Genomic DNA, 21,028 nt, shown 5'->3' on the forward strand with positions numbered 1-21,028 from the left:
CTCTCTCTCTCTCTCTCTCTCTCTCTCTCTCTCTCTCTCTCTCTCTCTCTCTCTCTGATTGTATGTAAATGCTTGTGCTAAAACTGTCACACTTGTGAGTGTTTTTCTTAAACCGCTTTAAAGGGGTTTAGGCACAGATGGCTCATCCTCTCTGAGGACCCCGTCGCCTCTGCCTCCGTCTCGACCGCACCTGCTCCAAGATAAGCCTGATGTTACAGTGGGCCTGGGCTAAAAAATACTGTTAATGCACAGCACTATACTAACTTACAGCTGGTCAATTAGGCCTCCTGTAGGGTCTCAGCACAACACTGCATCCACTTATAGTCTATCCCTCGATCAACACTCCACCTCCATCGTAGGCTGGAGAAAATAAGGCGAGGAAAGCAATGCTGCACATCTGGAAGAAATCCTGAGTAGAGAAAGAAAAGAGCATCCAACCATCTCAAAGACTATAACATCTAGCAAAAAAAGGAGAAAGAAACACGTGTCTTGTGTAAAATAGTTGACCTATGATAACTGGTGCCCAGGGCTCCCTGGGTGATGTGGCACTCTGTCTCTACGCTCCTCCTCTGTTCTATTTCCACCCAACGCAAACAGCAGTGGTCTCTCAGTTCTGCTGCTTCCTCCTCTCCACGGCAGTACTAGAATAACAGGCTCTCTGGTCTGGTCTGATACCAGGCAGTGCTGCTCTGGATGTCTGAATGGGACATTAGAGCGAGCAGCCATTAGGGGGATAGTCAGAGCCGGTCGGTCCCAGAGCCGCAGCGTGGGGAATACCAGTGGTAGCCAAAACCAACAGCCAAACAGATGACCGCTTGATTATTTTGGGGGGGGGGGGTCTACACTGTGGTCTCCGTGTTTATTTTCTCCAAAGGCGGAACCCATGTCTGAACGAATTACCGCTTGTCTCTCTTAACAAAACACGGGGAGCGATTAATGACGCTGGCCCTGCCTGGCGTGGGTAAAATATGGGGTTTGATTTAAACAAACTGTTCCTTCTCAGTGGTGCATATCTGGTTACTCATTTGGCCATGTGCTGAGTTTAGGGTAATTGCCGGGGTCTATCCCTACTAACCCAACATGTGTGGTGCTGCGTGGAGCAGAGAAACCTGTAGTCTGTAGTCTCAGCCTGCTCTGTGGTAGCAGACAGAGAGGCCACTGACAGCAACACATACACTACGTTTACGATACCACATGATGAGTGTGCTGAGGGGGAGTTAGCAGTGTGCTGTACAAATACCAGAAGTGGACCACCCGCCTCCTATGAAAATACTTCATATGCCACGGCTGATTTCTCTGTTTGATTTGGACTCACTTCCCTAGTGTGGCCTCTCATCTCACACAGCATCCTTATGGCATGCTCTCTCCCTCAGAGTGTGGAGTATGGATGTCCTTGCCCCATCATGGAATTGAAACCCTTTCACTTCCATCCTGTTCTTGGCTATGGACGTCCAATCTTTATAAGCCTGTGTGAGCTGCTTCCCAAAACGTCAAATCCGTTACAAGCATGTTTGTAATATCCATCTAGGCTGCTGACTGTCCTCTGCCAGTGATTGTATATTATCCGAGCTGCATGTTTGCCCCAATCACCCACCATCTGGCTTTGTCAGTGAACATTAGAGCCTCACAGCCTCATCTGCAAACAACATTGGCTCTGAATGCACAACACAGACAGGCTAAAAGCACAGAGCTGGGAGCTGGGATTTTCTTCAAACAAAACACAGCAGCAGAAAAACACACACAGCTCAGCTTTTAGACAACAAGTGTAGCTCGGAAGAAAGGATTGAAAAAAAGCGCGTGGGGCGGCCCGAGCTGCATCCACACACAAACAAAGCACACTTTACATTCAAGGCTGACTAGCTTCAGAGATAAGACAACCGTCATGCATTTCCCAACCAAACAACGCAGAATACCTCTGCCTATGCTGATTGTCTTTCTCTTGGCGAAGGAGAGATAATACTGGATTCAGATGAGTGGTGCCACTGCACTAGATCAGCCCCCTACTGAAACGGTCACTTAAACGGAGCTGCCCATGGGTTTGGTTGATTGGTTGGTTGGTGGCTCATTTCCATGGAGACGACAGCATTCTGTCTACATGACAGAGTGGTTCTATGGCTCACGAGCTGGTCCCATAGCCGCAGGGGAGAGCAGATTATCTCCAAAGGATCCTTTCCATTATCAGGAACCCTCTGATCTCACAGCCTAGCCATGCCACAGTGAGATAGTTAGAGAGGACTGGGCTTCCTAAAGGGGCTCGGTCAGACAGAGCAGTGGAGACCACAGCTAAGTAGGGTTGGGTTGAGTTCTTTTTACTCTAATCTCTATGTCCTGTCTATACTTTCAGCTCATCACCAATAGGAGCCAGCCACTTATCATCCTCTCTCTGTTCAAAAAGTGTGTGGCCAGCCGCCACAGAGCAAACGCTAGCTAACAAACGCTATATTAAACATAATAAACTGGGTAGTTCGAGCACTGACTGCTGATTGGCTGACAGCCGTGGTATATCAGACCATATACCACAGGTATGACAAAAAATGTATTTGAATGACATTGGTACCCAGTTTATAATAGCAATAAGGCACCTCGGGTTTGTGGTATATGGCCAACATACCACGCCTAAGGGCTGTGCCTAGGCACTCCGTGAGGTGACTTATTGCTTAAATATCTCACCCTCTTGTCTCGCAAACATGAGCCGATCAATGGTTAAATGGGCCTGCTTCGCATTTACTCATAGAGGGTGCTTCAGTACCACGGTGTGTGGCGGAGCTCATCCGAGCGTGGGCCGATGGGATGTGTGCACAAATAGAAATGTCAGCCGAGGTGTAAAGACGTGTCACCTCGAGGTCACAGTCGCGGCAACGCCACATCTGTTTTCCTGATTTGTTGCGCAGTGCCGCTGACGGCAGAAGTTCACACATGGGAGGTGTAAAGGTGAAGGGGAAATAAAGATGGGAGTGCCCACGCGTCAGTTTACCATTTAACCCTGACCCCCCCGGTGTCTCGACTGGCCGGGGGAATGGCTGATCGAGCAAAGCGGTCCTCAGATGGCCACTGAAACAACGACAACCTCTTCTGTTCTGTCTGAGTAGAGGAGGAGGAAGAGGGGGGAGGAGGAGGAGGAGGTGCAGAAAGGCTCTGTTGCTCAGGCTACTCAGTGGCTCCACACAAAACAGTTATGTATGTTTCAGAGACTGGATGAAGACAGCATGTGGATTCAATATAGTAAACCTAATATTCACTAAACTATCTATCACTCTGTATTGTAATAACAAGCACAACTGAGATAGCAAATCAAATCAAATTGTATTTGTCACATGCGCCAAATACAACAGGTGTTCACCACACAGTGAAATGCTTACATACAAGTCCTTACCGAAAATGCAGTTTAAAGAAAATAACCCCCCCAAAAGTAAGAGATAAGAATAACAAATAATTAAAGAGCAGCAGTAAATTACAACAGCGGGGCTATAGACAGAGGGCACCGTTACAGAGTCAATGTGCAGGGGCACCGGTGTCGATGTAATTGAGGTGATATGTACATGTAGGTAGAGTTACTAAAGTGACTATACATAGATAATAACAGAGAGTAGCAGCAGCAAAGAAGTTGGGGGCCAATGCAAATAGTCTGGGTAGCCATTTGATTAGCTGTTCAGGAGTCTTATGGCTTGGGGTAGAAGCTGTTTAGAAGCCTCTTGGACCTAGACTTGGCGCCACCCTCCGTGCGTAGCAGAGAGAACAGTCCACGACTAGGGTGGCTTGAGTCTCCGACAATTCCCAGGACCTTCCTCTGACACCGGCTGGTATAGACGTCCTAGATGGCAGGAAGCTTGGCCCCGGTGATGTACTGGGCCGAACGCACTACCCTCTGCAGTGCCTTGCGGTCGGAGGCCGATCAATTGCCATACCAGGCAGTGATGCAAGGATGCTCTCAATGGTGCAGCTGTAAAACCTTTTGAGGATCTGAGGACCCACGCTAAATCTTTTCAGGGGGAAAAAGTGTTGTTGTGCCCTCTTCATGACTGTCTTGGTGTGCTTGGACCATTTTAGTCGGTTGGTGATGTGGACGCCAAGGAACTTGAAGCTCTCAACCTGCTCCACTACAGCCCCATTGATGAGAATGAGGACATGCTCGGTCCTCCTTCTCCTGTAGTCCACAATCATCTCCTTTGTCTTGATCACGTTGAGGGAGAAGTTGTTGTCCTTGCACCACACGGTCAGGTCTCTGACCTCCTCCCTACAGGCTGTCTCATCGTTGTCGGTGTTCAGGCCTATCACTGTTGTGTCATCAGCAAACTTAATGATGGTGTTGGAGTCGTGCCTGGCTGTGCAGTTGTGAACTGGGTATACAGGAGGGGACTGAGCCAGTATTGAGGATCAGTGTGGCGGATGTGTTGTTACCTACCCTTATCACCTGGGGGCGGCCGTCAGGAAGTCCAGGATTCAATTGCAAAGAGAGCTCTTTAGTCCCAGGGTCCTTAGCTTTAGTGATGAGCTTTGAGGGCACTACGTTGTTGAATGATGAGCTGTAGTCAATGAATAGCATATTCACATAGGTGTTCCTTTTGTCCAGGTGGGAAAGGGCAGTGTGGAGTGCAATAGAGATTGCATCATCTGTGGATCTGTTGGTGCGGTATGCAAATTGGAGTGGGTCTAGGATTTCTGGGATAATGGTGTTGATGTGAGCTATGACCAGCCTTTCAAAGCATTTCATGGCTACAGGCATGAATACTACGGAACGGTAGTCATTTAGGCAGATTACCTTGGGTGTTCTTGGGCACAGGAACTATGGTGGTCTGCTTGAAACATGTTGTTATTACAGACGAGGTTGAAAATGTCAGTGAAGACACTTGCCAGTTGGTCAGCACATGATCGTGGGTACACATCCTGGTAATCTGTTTGGCCCAGCAGCCTTGTGAATGTTGACCTGTTTAAAGGTCTTACTCACATTGGCTGTGGAGAGCGTGATCACACAGTCGTCCGGAACAGCATGCATGTTTCAGTGTTATTTGCCTCGAAGCGAGCATATAAGTAGTTTAACTCGTCTGGTAGGCTCGTGTCACTGAGCAGCTCTCGGCTGTGCTTCCCTTTGTAGTCTGTAATGGTTTGCAAGCAACGCCACAACCGACGAGCGTCAGAGCCGGTGTAGTACGATTCGATCTTAGTCCTGTATTGACGCTTTGCCTATTTGATGGTTCGTCGGAGGGCGTAGCGGGATTTCTTGTAAGCGTGTTAGAGTCCCGCTCCTTGAAAGCGGCAGCTCTATCCTTTAGCTTATTGCGAATGTTTCCAGTAATCCATGGCTTCTGGTTGGGCTATGTACGTACAGTCACTCATGGGATGACGTCCTCGATGAAGCGAGTGACTGATGCCTCAATGCCATCGGAAGAATCCCAGAACATTTTCCAGTCTGTGCTAGCAAAACAGTCCTGTAGCTTAGCATCTGCTTCATCTGACCACTTTTTTTTATAGACCTAGTCACTGGTCCCTGGTAGCACATTATATTCCTTTTATCATTCAATGATAAAAACAATATATTGAACAATATGCTCAGCAGCTGTATGGCCAGACATCACACAGCCCTCATAAACCACCTTCCAGAAAAGATCAGTGGTGGCTACAAGTGACTTAGTAATTGCTCCCTTAGCTGTTGTCTCTTCAACTGCACTATAGCTGGATCCATATTCAGTCAATAAACCACTGAGACAGCTGCACAGAGAGAGGCCTAATCACAAAGCCTTCAACTACACGCCCACTCTCTGTCACAACAGCCCTGCGCCACCCATTGACACTGACGACAGCCAGTGATAAGGATGATGGACAGGTGTTGGGTTTCTTGCCAGCCTGGCCGTTCTCGTTAAGGACAGGGATGACAGGGACTGGCATGACTGCAGCTTCTGTCTAGAGATGCACTCTATTAGAATGTGGGGAAACGTTTAAAAAAAGAGTTTTGCAAAGAAAAAGTAAAAAAAATAACATTTTGTTTTGGATTAGATAGAGCCTCGTGGTTTCATTCTGTTTGGGACCATTTTAATCAGTTTCGTGCCTACTGAACATGACCCAGGTGCAGTAGCTAAATATCTGCTTGGGGCCAATGTTAGGACGGCAAGTCCCCACTTAGCATAGCGCAACTCTACACGGGAGCTAAGTTAATATATCGTTAAGAGCGAGGTCTTGCACAGAGCAGTCCATTTTCTAATGGAACTAAAATACCCTCTAAAGGGGACAACTAGCAAAGCACTGTGGGATCGCATGACACACCAGCATTGACGTTGCAAGGGAACTAATTGCCCTTCTAGAAAAGCCTGAGAGAAAATGGACATTGAAAAAAAACACCTAGTATATTTATGACAGAAAACTAGGACAAATATCTTGTGCTGCGTTCTGACATCATTTCCTAAACTGTATTATAAACATAACAAATCCCTCCAGGTGTCTTCCAGAGCAGAGGAGAGGAGCGACCAGAGAGGTGCTGTGGCTGTGGCTTAGTCCTGTTGGCACGCCCGTATCCCTGCCTCCCTCCCTGCCTGCCTCTCCCTATGAATAGAACATGACAATGTCGTCGTCATTTAAAACGCTATAAATATTGAAGAAGAATTAAAATAATTTATGGAAAAAGACGGTTTAACACGGTGTGTTTTTCCGCTCTCGCACGGCGGAGCAATGGGCAGCTGCAGTGCAGGCTGGGAATTCTGTAATTGCTTTTTCTCTCCCTGAAGCCAGCTTCCTGCCTTAAATCAAAAAAGGCAATCTCTGTCAGTAATGGCTCAATTAATAATTAAACACGTGTCCTATCTCCGCAGCGCTCCCTCTATTCATTTTCATCTCTCTGACAGGGACGACTGCACAAACAGCATTAGCACTATCAATAAAAGGAGCATTAATAACAGGCGCGTTCTCCAAAAACAAATCATCACCCAGCTCATAAGCTCTCCTATGACCGTGAACAATAATAGCTGAGGGGATTAATAAAGAAACAAACACAAACACGCTTTGGTTGCCCCACTGATTCTAGTGATGTTGTTTTGTCCCCGGCTGGCGACAGACAGCACAGGGAGGGAGAAACATATTAAGGGCCTGGGCATTCTGAAAAGATTTACTCCTGTTTAACATTTAAATTGAATCAGGGAAACAAATGAGCTTTAGCGCAGGCGCGACAATAACCACGGAGGTGGTAGTGTGGGGAGAGCAGTGACGGCGGAACCATAGAAAGATAATCATTCTATTCTATGGGAGCAACATCCAGCTGAAGCATGGCAATTCTGGAACAACCCAGCTCCCCATGGCACAGTACACAGTGTGTCTGTGGTCTATGTGCCAAACGACGAACCACCCCCCCCCCGAGCGCCCAGACATAAGTGTTCTGTCAATACAGGCCATCAGGCCCTGATAAAGAAAGCATTTCCAGCAAGCTGCGCTTCGTCAAAACCAATCAGAGTAGGTACCGCAGTGAGGTTTACCGGGCTTAAGATTCCTCCGCAGTGACGGCTGCATTTAATACAGCCCTGTAATCTGGCTGCGTGGGCTACAGAAAGCCCCTGCGCCCTCCCTGCGTTCTCCCTATTACGCATCCCGTCTGCCCCCAACCCAGTCAGCCACTCTCTCCTACGCGCTCGCTCCACTCCTCCACTCAGACTCAACAGCCTGCAAAGCTGATTAGCTGGTCATTATTTAAATGGGCGAAAGCCCACAAACACTGTGCCGCCGCCGCGCTGAGGTTAGCAACATCACAATGACCCGGCCAGAGGAGCATCGCCTGGTGCATTACAAACACACTCTCATCTGCTTGTTCTCCCTGCCCCTGACCCACCCAACCTCTCCCTCTCTAGTCTCTTCTCTCTCTTCGTGTATGCAAGAGGTATGACTGACTCTATTCTATATTCCTGGCTGTGTGTGGAGTGGACCTATAGGCTGCTATACCCAAGCCATAGCCTTGTTATTGACATGCGGCAAACAGCAGCCTTCAGGAACAAAGGGCACTCAGCACCTATTGAGTGGCAGGCAGGGCTGCAGAGCAGACAGGCCGCTTGATTAGCGATTCGACACGGGGACCCTGGGCTGTGTAGCACATAATGAGGGCTTAGAGAGCTACCATGAGCTCATAGGAGGGAGAGAGAGGGAGAGAGGGGGGGGGGGGGGCTTCAGCCCCACAAGGAATGGGTTCTCAACGTTGGTACTGAGAATTCTGGATATGAAAAATGCTAGGAAAAAAAAGCTATTCTGAATACCATTCCTCTGGATATTGGTGTTTGTATTGTATGGTTGTTTATATATGAACAGGTAAGGATAAACAAAGCTAAATCCTCCACATGGGAAGCTAAATGGTTTATTCATTTGTTTATTATTTTATTTGTTTACCCTCATGTCAATTAAGCTAATTAGTCTCTGACATCCGTGACGAGTTGATGTCTACATCCAACTCCAGTGGATTCCACCTCCGTGACGCAAGCAGCAGTAGCCTAAACCATGTCCTACCTTTAACCGTGGCTACAGTAACAGTTACATGGAGTGTCATTTGTGTGGTGGTGGTGGCTGTTGTGTTTTTTCCACCACTTCTTCTGCTCTCTCGCTCTCCTCCTTCCTTTGTTCCGCTCGCCTAATCCAGTATGTGTGGGCCGGTAAGTTTAATGGAAACAATTTATTAAGTCCAGCTTAAAATGCCATCTGCTGCTAAGCCTCTCAAAGCCGCTAAGCTCCTGGTTTAGCCCGAAGCTCGCTGTGTTCACGCTTACTGTAATGCGCTGTTTAAAATGAGCACAACGGGTCAAAATTAATCAGGATTATATGGGCACAAATCCACTTCAGAAATGGGTTTTCACCAATCTTTCTCCCCCACCTATCCCAAGATGCCCCTGGTTTGGCTCAGGGAACAAATTGGGTTCGTCTGTCCACTCACATGAAACCCCTGTTAGACACGACAGAGCCAAAATGGCCTCCCAGGCAGAGTGAGAGAACTAGAGTGCTGTTCCCCTCAGACATTTCCTGCTTTCACTAGCGTCTCTGTGTGTTTCCAGTTTCTGGTAGGTAGGTGGTATGTCACGCTCTCTTTTTCCATAGGAGCTCTGCTTGAGTTTCGTAAGTACCCACGAAGTATGTTTATCCTCTCCTGGTAGCAGAACCCATACGTCCTCAGCAGCTACATTTAGCTTTTTATTCGCCTTCCAAGAACTGAGAAATGTCAACTCTGAACTGCAACCAGATCTCTTTCAATAAATGCAATGCCCCAAAGCCCCACACAAGACTTTAAGACAGTGTTTCTCCTTCAAGAAATCAATAGTTCTCAGGAAGTTCACGACGAAGCTAAACAACAACTCTGATAACGGTTAGGTAACGTCTGTCCTTTACCATACTGGAGCTAGCTGGTAGCTACCGGAACCTTCTTACCTAATCATTGAAAGCACCGCAGTCATGCACTAAGGTCAGACTCCAGAAGGTTGAAGAATACTGTTTTCCATAGCATAAAGAAAACTGCATTGATGCTGTGAAGGAGGTAGTAATACAGAGAAGAAGAAATGCTCTAGCAAATTATGAGGAAAAAAACTGTTAGGATTTCTGAGTGTTACTAAAAGGGATACATTTGCCCTTTATCTACTTCCCCAGAGTCAGATGCATTCGTGAATACCATTGTTCTGTCTCTGTGTCCAGTATGAAGAAAAATTAGAGGTAGTTTCGCAAGCCAATGCTAACTAGCATGCTAGCAGATAGCATAGAACACCAGTCATTGCACTAACATAGTTAGCAATTACGCTAGCGCTAGTTAGCAACTTCTTTCAAACTGCACGCGGAGACATAAAAATGGTATCCACAAGTTCCTCCTACTCTGGGGAAAAAGATAAAGGGCCTCCTTGCCAAAATCCCGACGTATCCCTTTAAAGCCATTATTGTGGTTGGCTGCCTTCAATGATTACTATGTCGGACTGTCAACTTGGTGATGATGCAACTCATCTAAAATGACTAATTAAAGGTGAAATTGTCAGAAACGAGCAAAATGTCAAAATACAGGAAATTAGTCAAAATGCTCATTAGCACTGTCAGTGCTTTACCAACTGTGTGTGTGTGTGTGTGTGTGTGTGTGTGTGTGTGTGTGTGTGTGTGTGTGTGTGTGTGTGTGTGTGTGTGTGTGTGTGTGTGTGTGTGTGTGTGTGTGTGTGTGTGTGTGTGTGTGTGTGTGAGTGCGCCCAATCTCTCGGAGCCAAGAACTGTGTAGGCCCAGTGATCAGGGGCTGAGAGGATTGTAGAATGTAGATTGGTCCCTAAGGACTGAGTGCCAGACTGGTAATAGGACATAGATACAATGCATGGTAAACTAGAGGAAAACATCCCCCAGGCTGCTCTGCATTCTACACACAGGCCTGGCTAACACATACACATGTATGAACCACACATTAATGCACACACACACACACACATAAAACTAGGATCCATTACAGTACGTTGGCAAAGGGACTGCATGCAATGGTAGCAGCTAACACGATAATAACCTCTCACTCATCACTGAATCAGATGATCCAGCCAGAGCCATCCCCTGGCTTTTCCTTTTCATCCTAATCCTAATCTGGTGCCCTTATTGTTGCCGGACTTTCACACACACACACGCGCACACACACGCACACGCGCACGCGCACACACACACACACACACACACACACACACACACACACACACACACACACACACACACACACACACACACACACACACACACACACACACACACACACACACACACACACACACACACACACACACACACACACACACACACACACACACAGTGCCGTTGATCCCTGTGACAAACAGGCAAGGACCTCTGATGGGATTGCCTGGATGTAATTCTCCAGTCCTAATCCCTGGGTCCGCATGGTGTGCATTGGACATGGAATGGGATTCACATTAGCAGGATTTCCCCAAGACCTGCTTGCCCACTGACACAGCTAGGCCCTCTCCAGACTGGATGTGGGAGAGAGTCAGTGTGTGTGTGTGTGTGTGTGTGTCTGCACGTGCGTGCATGTGATAAACCAGCAACTCGGCCAACAACAACAATCTTAACTGACAACGACAGTAGTAAACTCGAGGCTTGGACATGTGTCCTGGCTGTTTTGAAAATCATGAGCTCCATACTGTAATGTCTGAAAGTTGTAATTTACTGTTTCTGTTCAGGCATAAAACAGGCTGGGTCCTAATCTATCCAAGGCAAGCTGGCCCGCAGACATGCACTCTTTCTATCTCCTCCTGAAAATGGCCCCATTTTACACAATATCCATCATGCGGCATCTGTTAATGGGTCTGGTTCCTGCCCTGGGGGGGACGTGGACTTCATACTGCTATCTTTCATCAGGCAGGGGATTGTCCACCCCTCCGCTCCCCTGCCCGCCTCCACATCCTTACACCAGCTCCCCATTCAGCCTGAGTACAGGTGCAGTACTCCTGTCCTACACTCTTCCGACCCCTAAACCCTCCGTCAATTCCCAGTGGACCTGTGATTATGTCGACTGAGAGGCTCAGGCCCCTCCCTCCTCATCCCTCCTCTGTCCTGGCCTCTGGCCGCCATTACTGTCTGGCCTGCTGTCAGAAGCCTTGTAGCCTGGGGGGACCTTCCCATTTATGGATTGGGAGCATGTGGCACGGAGCCTGTAAATCCACTCTAATGAGCCTGAATGTTGTGTGTGGGAAGGGAGATATGTCGGCCTTCGGTTGGGTGTCCCAACACAGTTCCACAGGGAAGAAAATATACAAATGTGGATGTTCTGATTTGTGCTCAATCAGATTCTAATCAGAAGACATCGTTGGCATGTTATAAACTGCCTTGGTGTTCGTTGAAATGTCATCTATAAGGACAATACAGGGGGGAAATGGACCACACAGGGGGGAAATGGTTTGTGGTGCCTATAGAAGAACAAACGTCTTACCTTTGGGTGTAGTGGGGGAAAATAGTTTCTCGGATCCTACGTCAGATACCTGGAAGACAAGAGGACGGAGAAACATTAATAGTCTGGTTAGATGGATGACCTCTGTGGAAGACATTGGTCGTTTCCAGACGAAGGTGGGACACCTCAGAGAACGTGGCAAACTGCATTGCATTCACGACACAATAGAGGACGGGGATGGGTCCTTCTAAAACATCCGCCAAAATGTTCATGATTATAACACACTAATTCTATTCCATTTGGGACCACCAAGATGGCTAACATGGATGTCTCTATTGGGTCCAACAGACATATTTCCACGGATCTACTGCAACCTATGTATATGGACACAACAACTCTCCGTTCCAATACAGCTCCTGTACTCTACTTCACCCATAGAAAATCATCACAGTGCCTCCTTGACTTGTGTTCAATCTGCTTCATTGAGAAGCAGCCCCTTCTCTGCACCTGACTGAGTTCCTTATTCTCACAACGGCCCTCTCTCTAAGCAGAGCTGAACTCTTTCAGTCCAGACAGAGCCATGGTAACATTAGGGGGCACTGTTGTGCCACCTGAGAGCCAGCCAGCCCACTCATACTCACAGCACATGAGGTTGTCAGAGAGGAGAGGAGAGGAAGAGAAGAGGAGATGAGAGGAGAGGAGATGAGATGAGAGGAGAGGAGAGGGCACTACTGTATGGTGGATCATCCTCTGCAGGTTCTTAGCAGGAGCTGAGAACGTACAAAGACCCTACACACAACACAACACACGACCACACCGCGACACAATGAACGACCACAACACAACACAATGAACGACCACAACAAGCTAATGCTGCTCAACCGTCAATTGTAAATCGGCAAAAATCTAACTCTCGCTCAAGCCACACTGTAATACTTTTCATTATTGAATCATTGTCGTCAAAATATGATTTTTAGGAGAAAATGTTACATTAAATATTTGCTTTATCCAACTCTGCATTAAATCACTACTATATAATTTCCACAGTTATAAAGGTTCAGTTGAGAGAAGTTGTTAAGAGGCGAGTCCCTCCTGAGAGTCGAGCAAATACACCACTGTGAGTAATGGTCAGAGACAAAAAGATGGAAGGGGAAAAAGGCATCTGACTATGAAGTGACAGCAGAGACGTGTAGACTAAACACTGGGCTTCCCTCCCTGGTCAGATGTATGTGGAGATTCTGGCAAGCCTCTCCAGAAAGAAAACACACCATACATTTGAACAAAAATACACATCAAACCCGGCCGGCGAGACACAGAACTTTTAAACACAGCTCTGGAGTCATAAATCAACCACAGACAACCTGCTATTTTGCGAGAGGGTGACAAAAGTGTGCATTTAAAAGATAATATTAACACGGAACATCTTCCTTATCCCACGAGGTCAGTCTTGGTGTAAATCACTGTTTCCCCTCCTCGCCAAGACTAAGAAAAGCTGTTAAAACTGAGCATATGCTTCATCCATTGGGCCCCAGTGTCCTTAACTGCCATCATTGTAGTTTACACAGCACAAAGAGAACATATGTAAAGCACTGTCAGTGAATCAGAGGGAGAACACACTGTAAACACAGATGTCGCTCCTTGGCTTCTCTCAGTCTGCTCAAGTGTTCTGAAGACTCTTCTTCTAATACCTTCCAATCTAGACACCGCTACCGCCTTTACTGAACACTAGACTAAAGTGTTAATGTGGAGACACTCTCTCTTTTAATATAAACTATAACAGTGCTCCTCCAGCCTCTAAAGTGCTCCAATAACTCTGTAATGCCCAGTAAGGGTATGGTACAGTATAAGGGCATGGTGTATTTTCAAGGCAGAGGTAGAAGTGAATCCTTAGCTTCAGTAGCAGTGTTGTCGTGTTGCATTCCACCCTGTTGGTGAAGAGGAGAAAAAGACAAGTGTTCTGCATTGGCCTCCTCCATTCTCCCAGAACCAGGGCGTCTGCAACACTACGCTCTTTGTGAGCTAGCGCTCCCACATTAAACGCTCCATGTAGCAAGCCTCGCCACCCGTCCGCCTGTCTGAATCACCGGCTGCCCTGGAGGGCCTGTGTGAAAATATGGATCAGGAGAAATGAATGCTTGTCAAGTGGACACGGGAGCTGGGTCGAGGTCTGGGTGCTGGGAGCTCGGAGAGGCACACACGGCCATGAAAACAAAATGGTTTGGTCATACTCGAAACTACAACTTTTACTAGTCCAACGCTCTAACCACTAGGCTACCTGGGTTGGATGTTAAACAGGGGTGTCAAACTCATTTTGCCCCAGTGGCCGCATTTGGTATTTAACGAGGTCCGGATGGCCGCACTGAAAATGTATTATATTTCCTTGCTAGCAAAACTAGCAAAAACTAGCAAGAAATAGTCCTATCCGTTGTTTTTTGGAATTTTCGACACTACCTGACTGTCTAGTGAATGTTAGCGTGCTGGACAGACAAGAAACAGAATGAATATAGGTCGATTATCATGTCTACACAGTTCCAATTCGATTTAGTCATTTTAAAGTACATTGAGTTTGTTTCCCTCCCCCGAACGGTGTTTAAAAAAAAAACTCAAATCACCCGTGGGCCGGACTAAGACCTCTGTATCCGTATGCGTTCAGTAAAGGAGAATTCTGTTTCTAGCTAATTGTTTTTAAATTCCAACAAACGTAGTTGTTTCAGCAACCAGTATTTAGATGTAATGCTCTGTTTTGTATCCACTCTTCCCCACATGAGTCAGTAATTCATCATTACAAGGACAAATTACAAAGGCAGTCCTTAGGCATGTCAAAACAGGGTCTGCTTTTGGCAAAAAAAATGTTGTTGCTATGAACTTCTGGGTTAGCTTGGTCAAGTTTACATTTTTCCAGAGGGCTGTTCTGTTGGCAGTTTCTGCGCCTGTGGTTGCGGTGCGCACAGGTCATGTATAAAATAACTAAATCACACTCTCTTTGTTGAGGGGAACCCTGTCCACTATTAAAAAACAGACAGGGAACGAAAGAAGAGAACTGAAAAAGAGGAGAGGGGAGGAAAGGAGAGGGGGGGGGGGCACCAACCAAAGGCCAGGTTTTCCAAAGGAATCAGGGAAATCTAACAATTTAAAAACAAAGGAAATTCAAGCCACATTGCTGCGAGCCAAAAGCCCTTGGACTGGGCCGCAGGAAGCCTGACCTTTGGGGCAGTCTGCTATTTGAGCCTGAGGCTTCGTGGCCTGGCCTTCTCTCAGGAGAGCCGTCAGCAGGCTTTAGCTTTCCTTCTCTATTCTATTCATTAGCCATGCTTTATGATTCAGCTTCCTCTGAGCCACACAAGGGCTCCCTGAGGAAACATGCTGCCTGCCTGCTGGAGAGAAAAAAGAGAGAAAGAAAAACGGACAAAAATGCAACAAGGAGGTCATAGGCCTCAGCCGGGGCCTGCTCACAGCAGCTGTGAAATTCTCTCGTTTCCTCACCAGGCCTGGTGTGGGGAGAGCGAGAGAGAGAGAGGGAACGAGGCAGGTAGGCGGTGGAGGGGGGTAGGGGCGTGTAATCCCACCAACGGAGTGCTAACTCCCCAAACAGCCACACGCAGCACCATAGTTCCAAGATTTAGGGAATGCCAAATGACGAATTACACCATTAGTTACAAGTCCCTCAACTTCCCAGTACACGTCTGACATATTGGCTGCATAAATCTCCTGATAATAGCACACAGAGAGAGGGAGCGGGAAAACCAATACCCAACATTTAGTGAGACACTTAATGTAGTGGGGCATTTCTACATCTGCTGTCACTGCAGAGAAATATAACAAATGGTTAGCAATTGTAAAAAGCATTAAAAACGTTTCCACTAAATTCTGCACAATGAAGCTAATGAGCTTTGGCTGCAGCTCTGTAGCGGGCTGGGTAGAAAGGTAATCAACAGAATGACCTTCAGCCATGAATTTATGAACGGCATTGATCAGTTAAGGATGTGATTTCACAAAGACAGGAAGGTCAGCAATTACCCACATTCAATTAACCTCATTTAGAAAAGACTGCTGAGAGACCAATTTCCCAGTGCTTTATATCAAACGATCTGTCCGGGGCGAAGCCTTACCTTTGATCTACAGCTCGTATTGCGTGCTTTGCATTCCTGAACACTGAGCTAGATATTTCCAAATGGAGGAGGGGGAGGAGGAGGGGGGCTATAGGTATGTGTGGTGGTTAGGGAGAAAACAAAACCAGAACAAAATGCCAAATAGAGACCCAAGCAGAAACTCTACTCCTCGTCCTCGTGAAAATAATCTCTGGGTACATTTTGTACAGAATAGAATTGTAAAATCAGTTGACTGTTTAACTGCGGAATATCAAAAAGAGGCTTTGCTGGAGCTGTGCGAGGGATTCTGTTGTGGTTCCAAACCCACAACCTTTCACATTTGACTGTTTATATTTCAATCATAGCAGATGCTCTTTTCCATATTGACTATCCTTCCCAATCCCTTTCGGAAGCATGTAACAAACACCCACTGACCACCACAGACCAGCTATGGCTTATAACACCAAATGTATGCAGTGGGTTTAGCTGACCAAGACATGGGAACAAACTTACTGTATTTCATCTATGGGCCGATACTGATCGATAGTGATGATACCTTATTGCCTCTGCTCTCCCTTTGAGCCTAAAGTCTGGATTATTTTTTACACAAAGCCAATCAATATGCACCATATTCCCTGCAGTGCTGTTTGATACATGAACCATTCAGCCATATGTTCCTCCAACATCCCCCTGCATCCCTCCCATGGTACAACCCACCTACCATCATCCATCCATCCATCGGGAGAGGAGAGGGAAGGCAGGGCAGGGAGGGTGTGTCACTTCCCCTCCTGTTCTGTCTGGACTAACACAGGTGTGGGCACTGGGCGGCCATGACATGATGCAACACTGCACATCACAGAGCATCCACTTCACAGACCATTCATTTATCAAAGCGGGAGAGGGAGCAGAGAGAGATATGCGGAGGGGAGGGGGGGACTCAGAGGAGGCACGCTAGCTGGCACAGACAACCAAGCTCTCAATTACCCTGGCAGCCCCACTCTGTCCCTGCCCACCCGCCAACTCCCCACACCACCCGCCACACTCTTCTGTTAATTTGCGTCCCGGGTTGGTGTTTCATCACTGTCACCCTGCTCCGACACATACTCTCCTCCTCCACTGTCACCCAACGGCCAACACCCCCTCCAACCTCCTCTACCCACCCTCTGGCTCCAGCCACCTCCTCCTGCCTCCTCTAGCCACCCTCTGGCTCCAGCCACCTCCTGCTGTCTCCTCTACCCACCCTCTGGCTCCAGCCACCTCCTCCTGCCTCCTCTCGCCACCCTCTGGCTCCAGCCACCTCCTCCTGCCTCCTCTACCCACCCTCTGGCTCCAGCCACATCCTCCTGCCTCCTCTACCCACCCTCTGGCTCCAGCCACCTCCTCCTGCCTCCTCTACCCACCCTCTGGCTCCAGCCACCTCCTCCTGCCTCCTCTACCCACCCCCTGGCTCCAGCCACCTCCTCCTGCCTCCTCTACCCACCCTCTGGCTCCAGCCACCACCTCTACCCACCCTCTGGCTCCAGCCACCTCCTCCTGCCTCCTCTACCCACCCTCTGGCTCCAGCCACCTCCTCCTGCCTCCTCTACCCACCCCCTGGCTCCAGCCACCTCCTCCTGCCTCCTCTACCCACCCTCTAGCTCCAGCCACCTCCTCTACCCACCCTCTGGCTCCAGCCACCTTCTCCTGCCTCCTCTACCCACCCTCTGGCTCCAGCCACCTCCTCCTGCCTCCTCTACCCACCTTCTGGCTCCAACCATCTCCTCCTGCCTCCTCTACCCACCCTCTGGCTCCAGCCACCTCCCCTGACTCCTTCATCCCCCTTACAGCCATTCTGCCATTAAGAGCCTGGACTGGATCCAAAGCCGCTACAAAGGTCGTATTTCATCTGCCATTTATGTAACAATCATGTCAGGGTAGCCATTGCTTTGATAAATATTTCCCCTAAGCAACAACCACGCATAAAGTGAAATCACTCTCTAACCCCAACCCTCTTGCTTGCTCGCCATTTGGCATACCTGGGCCGAATTCATAGCGTCTCAGAGTAGGATTGTTGATCTCCAATCAAGTTTAGCATTTTATACTATAATGATTAATATTACATGTACAGGGGTACCTGATCCGAGATCAGCACTCTCTACTCTTAGATGCAGTACAGTAGCAGTAGAAAACGAAATGTCAGGCGGTGGGACTGATACAGCAGCTAACGTGAAGGTGGATCTGAGACTGGAGTGGCTGCTGCTGTGTTCAGCCATACATGACTGGCCTGCCCGCCTGCCTGTCTGCCACCGCACCTCAACAGGGACACCAAATTAATTATCTCCCTCCTCTGATCTACGCTCGTTTGTCCTTCTTATACTCCTCCTCTGTTCCACAAACTTAATGACCTCCCGAGTGGTCGTTTATCATAAGCCCGCGAGCATTTCCCCCACACTGTCAGGCAGATAGGCAGGGTTAGCGGGGAGGGAAGGGGGCCGGGGGGCTGGAGGGAGAGAGGGAGGGAGGTAGGACACCCCAGCAGTCAGAACAGGTGTGGCGCGGCAAGATTACAGACACCCCTCCACATACACACCCAGAAGTGTAAAGAAGACAGAGACACACTCCCACATGACTGTCAACCAGAAACCATTAGATATTGAGCCTCCCTCACCTCGAGCACAATTAACATAGTAATGCATTCCACAGTTTGACTCTGCAAAATGGAGTCGTCCCCCTGCACACGGTGCCATTTTCACAGCCAGCCATGATGTGTGTGTGTGTGTGTTTTCAAGTTTCACGTTTTTATTGTCACATGCACAAGTACAGTGAAAGGCCTTTCTAGCTTGCTCTTTCCCAACAATGCCGCAATCAACATGAGTTGCACGATAACAAATAAATACAAAAGTCAAGTGTGTGTTTGTGTGTGCGCAGGGGAGACGACTCCATGGTCTTCCTTTCCCTAGCAACAGTGGCAGGGTAAGTAAATGTGGAGAGAGAGAGAGAGAGAGAGAGAGAGAGAGAGAGAGAGAGAGAGAGAGAGAGAGAGAGAGAGAGGGGCTTGAGCTTTGTGTAAAATATTACCCTGTATCTCAGATACCACTCCCCCTTCTCCCTTTACCATCACCCCCCCCACACACACACACGCACACACCAATCTCCCCTTCCCTCCCTGCTGTTGAGGAGCAGTTGCTAGCCCTTATCATGGTCGCCTGTCAGTTTATTATATAAATTAGCAGCCTATCAGGGGAGTGCAAGGGCCTGTTTCATCAGCAGGAGAAGGACAGAGGCATGGCATTAAAGCCCCATGCAGCCAGAGATAGGCAGGGTCACAAATCACAGCGGCAGCAGCCCCCACTTCTACCATCAGCCTCCTGGGGCCACCGTAACCAGATAAAGAGAAATTAGGAAAACGGACATGACATATTTCACAGTACTTGGCACCTGGAGGGGGGGGGGGGAGACAAATGAAAACCTTAACCAAGGGAAGAGGAGAAAAATAAGGACTGAGGGAAATCGAATAAATCAAAAAGAAAGGAAGAAAAACTCAACTGTAAAGGCAGGAAATGACAGTCAGAGTTGCTTAAATCAGATTACCGGATTTAAATTCCCTTTGAATTAGGGAACTGGGCAAGCTATCAGTGCCAGTTAAGTGAACCTGTGCAGTGATATTCCTGTTTCACATTCCAACAGAGATAAACCTCTGAGAACAGCTTTCATTAAACAGCATAATGCACCGAGCCACATGCTAAATTGGCCCAATAAAGGAAAGACAGACGAAATCATCTAAGCTATCACTATCCATTTAACTCAATTAGCCCCATGCTGACTCTGAACCTAAAAGATGCAGGTAATAAAACAAGGATAATGTGTGGCTAGCTAGGCTAGCTCCATCTCTAGCCATGCCATGTATAACACAGAGTGAGGGATCACACTGATAGAGATGGTGCTATCTACCATGCAGGGTTAAATCACGGTCAGTAGCACAGTCATCGTACTGTGAAAAAAAGAGTCCTGGAGGGGGCTGACAATCACTATGGGCTAGGTGGAGGTCTGAAAGACCAGGCAGGAGGGAGATATGGCCTGGTGGGAGACGGTATTGAGGAGGGAGATATAGCCTGGAGGGAGACGGTAGGAGAAGGGAGATATAGCCTGGTGGGAGACGGCATTGTGGAGGGAGATATAGCCTGGTGGAAGACGGTATTGAGGAGGGAGATATAGCCTGGTGGGAGACGGTAGGAGAAGGGAGATATAGCCTGGTGGGAGACGGCATTGAGGAGGGAGATATAGCCTGGTGGGAGACGGTATTGAGCAGAGAGATATAGCCTGGTGGGAGACGGTATTGAGGAGGGAGATATAGCCTGGTGGGAGACGGTATTGAGGAGGGAGATATAGCCTGGTGGGAGACGGCATTGAGGAGTGAGATATAGCCTGGTGGGAGACGGTATTGAGGAGGGAGATATAGCCTGGTGGGAGACGGTAGGAGAAGGGAGATATAGCCTGGTGGGAGACGGCATTGAGGAGGGAGATATAGCCTGGTTGGAGACGGTAGGAGAAGGGAGATATAGCCTGGTGGGAGACGGTATTGAGGAAGGAGATATAGCCTGGTGGGAGACGGTATTGAGGAGGGAGATATAGCCTGGTGGGAGACGGTATTGAGGAGGGAGATATAGCCTGGTGGGAGACGGTAGGAGAAGGGAGATATAGCCTAGTGGTAGACGGTATTGAGGAGGGAGATATAGCCTGGTGGGAGACGGTAGGAGAAGGGAGATATAGCCTAGTGGTAGACGGTATTGAGGAGGGAGATATAGCCTGGTGGGAGACGGTATTGTGGAGGGAGATATAGCCTGGTGGGAGACGGTAGGAGAAGGGAGATATAGCCTGGTGGGAGACAGCATTGAGGAGGGAGATATAGCCTGGTGGGAGACGGTAGGAGAAGGGAGATATAGCCTGGTGGGAGACGGCATTGAGGAGGGAGATATAGCCTGGTGGGAGACGGTATTGAGGAGGGTGATATAGCTTGGTGGGAGACGGTATTGAGAAAGGAGATATAGCCTGGTGGGAGACGGTATTGAGAAAGGAGATATAGCCTGGTGGGAGACG

At 48.2% G+C, this 21,028-nt stretch overlaps 1 protein-coding gene across 2 annotated transcripts in view; it reads right to left on the minus strand.

Annotated features, from left to right (window-relative positions):
• Positions 1 to 21,028, minus strand: part of LOC124034188 (fibrosin-1-like protein) — a 437,533-nt gene that overhangs the window by 15,127 nt on the left and 401,378 nt on the right. For both annotated transcript variants that reach the window (XM_046347042.1, XM_046347043.1), the window contains one exon: positions 11,907 to 11,955. In XM_046347042.1, the coding sequence (XP_046202998.1) occupies positions 11,907 to 11,955 (49 nt within the window). The remainder of the gene's footprint in view (positions 1 to 11,906; positions 11,956 to 21,028) is intronic.

This window comes from Oncorhynchus gorbuscha, linkage group LG04 (assembly GCF_021184085.1).
Source record: "Oncorhynchus gorbuscha isolate QuinsamMale2020 ecotype Even-year linkage group LG04, OgorEven_v1.0, whole genome shotgun sequence".
In the NCBI taxonomy this organism is placed as follows: domain Eukaryota; kingdom Metazoa; phylum Chordata; class Actinopteri; order Salmoniformes; family Salmonidae; genus Oncorhynchus; species Oncorhynchus gorbuscha.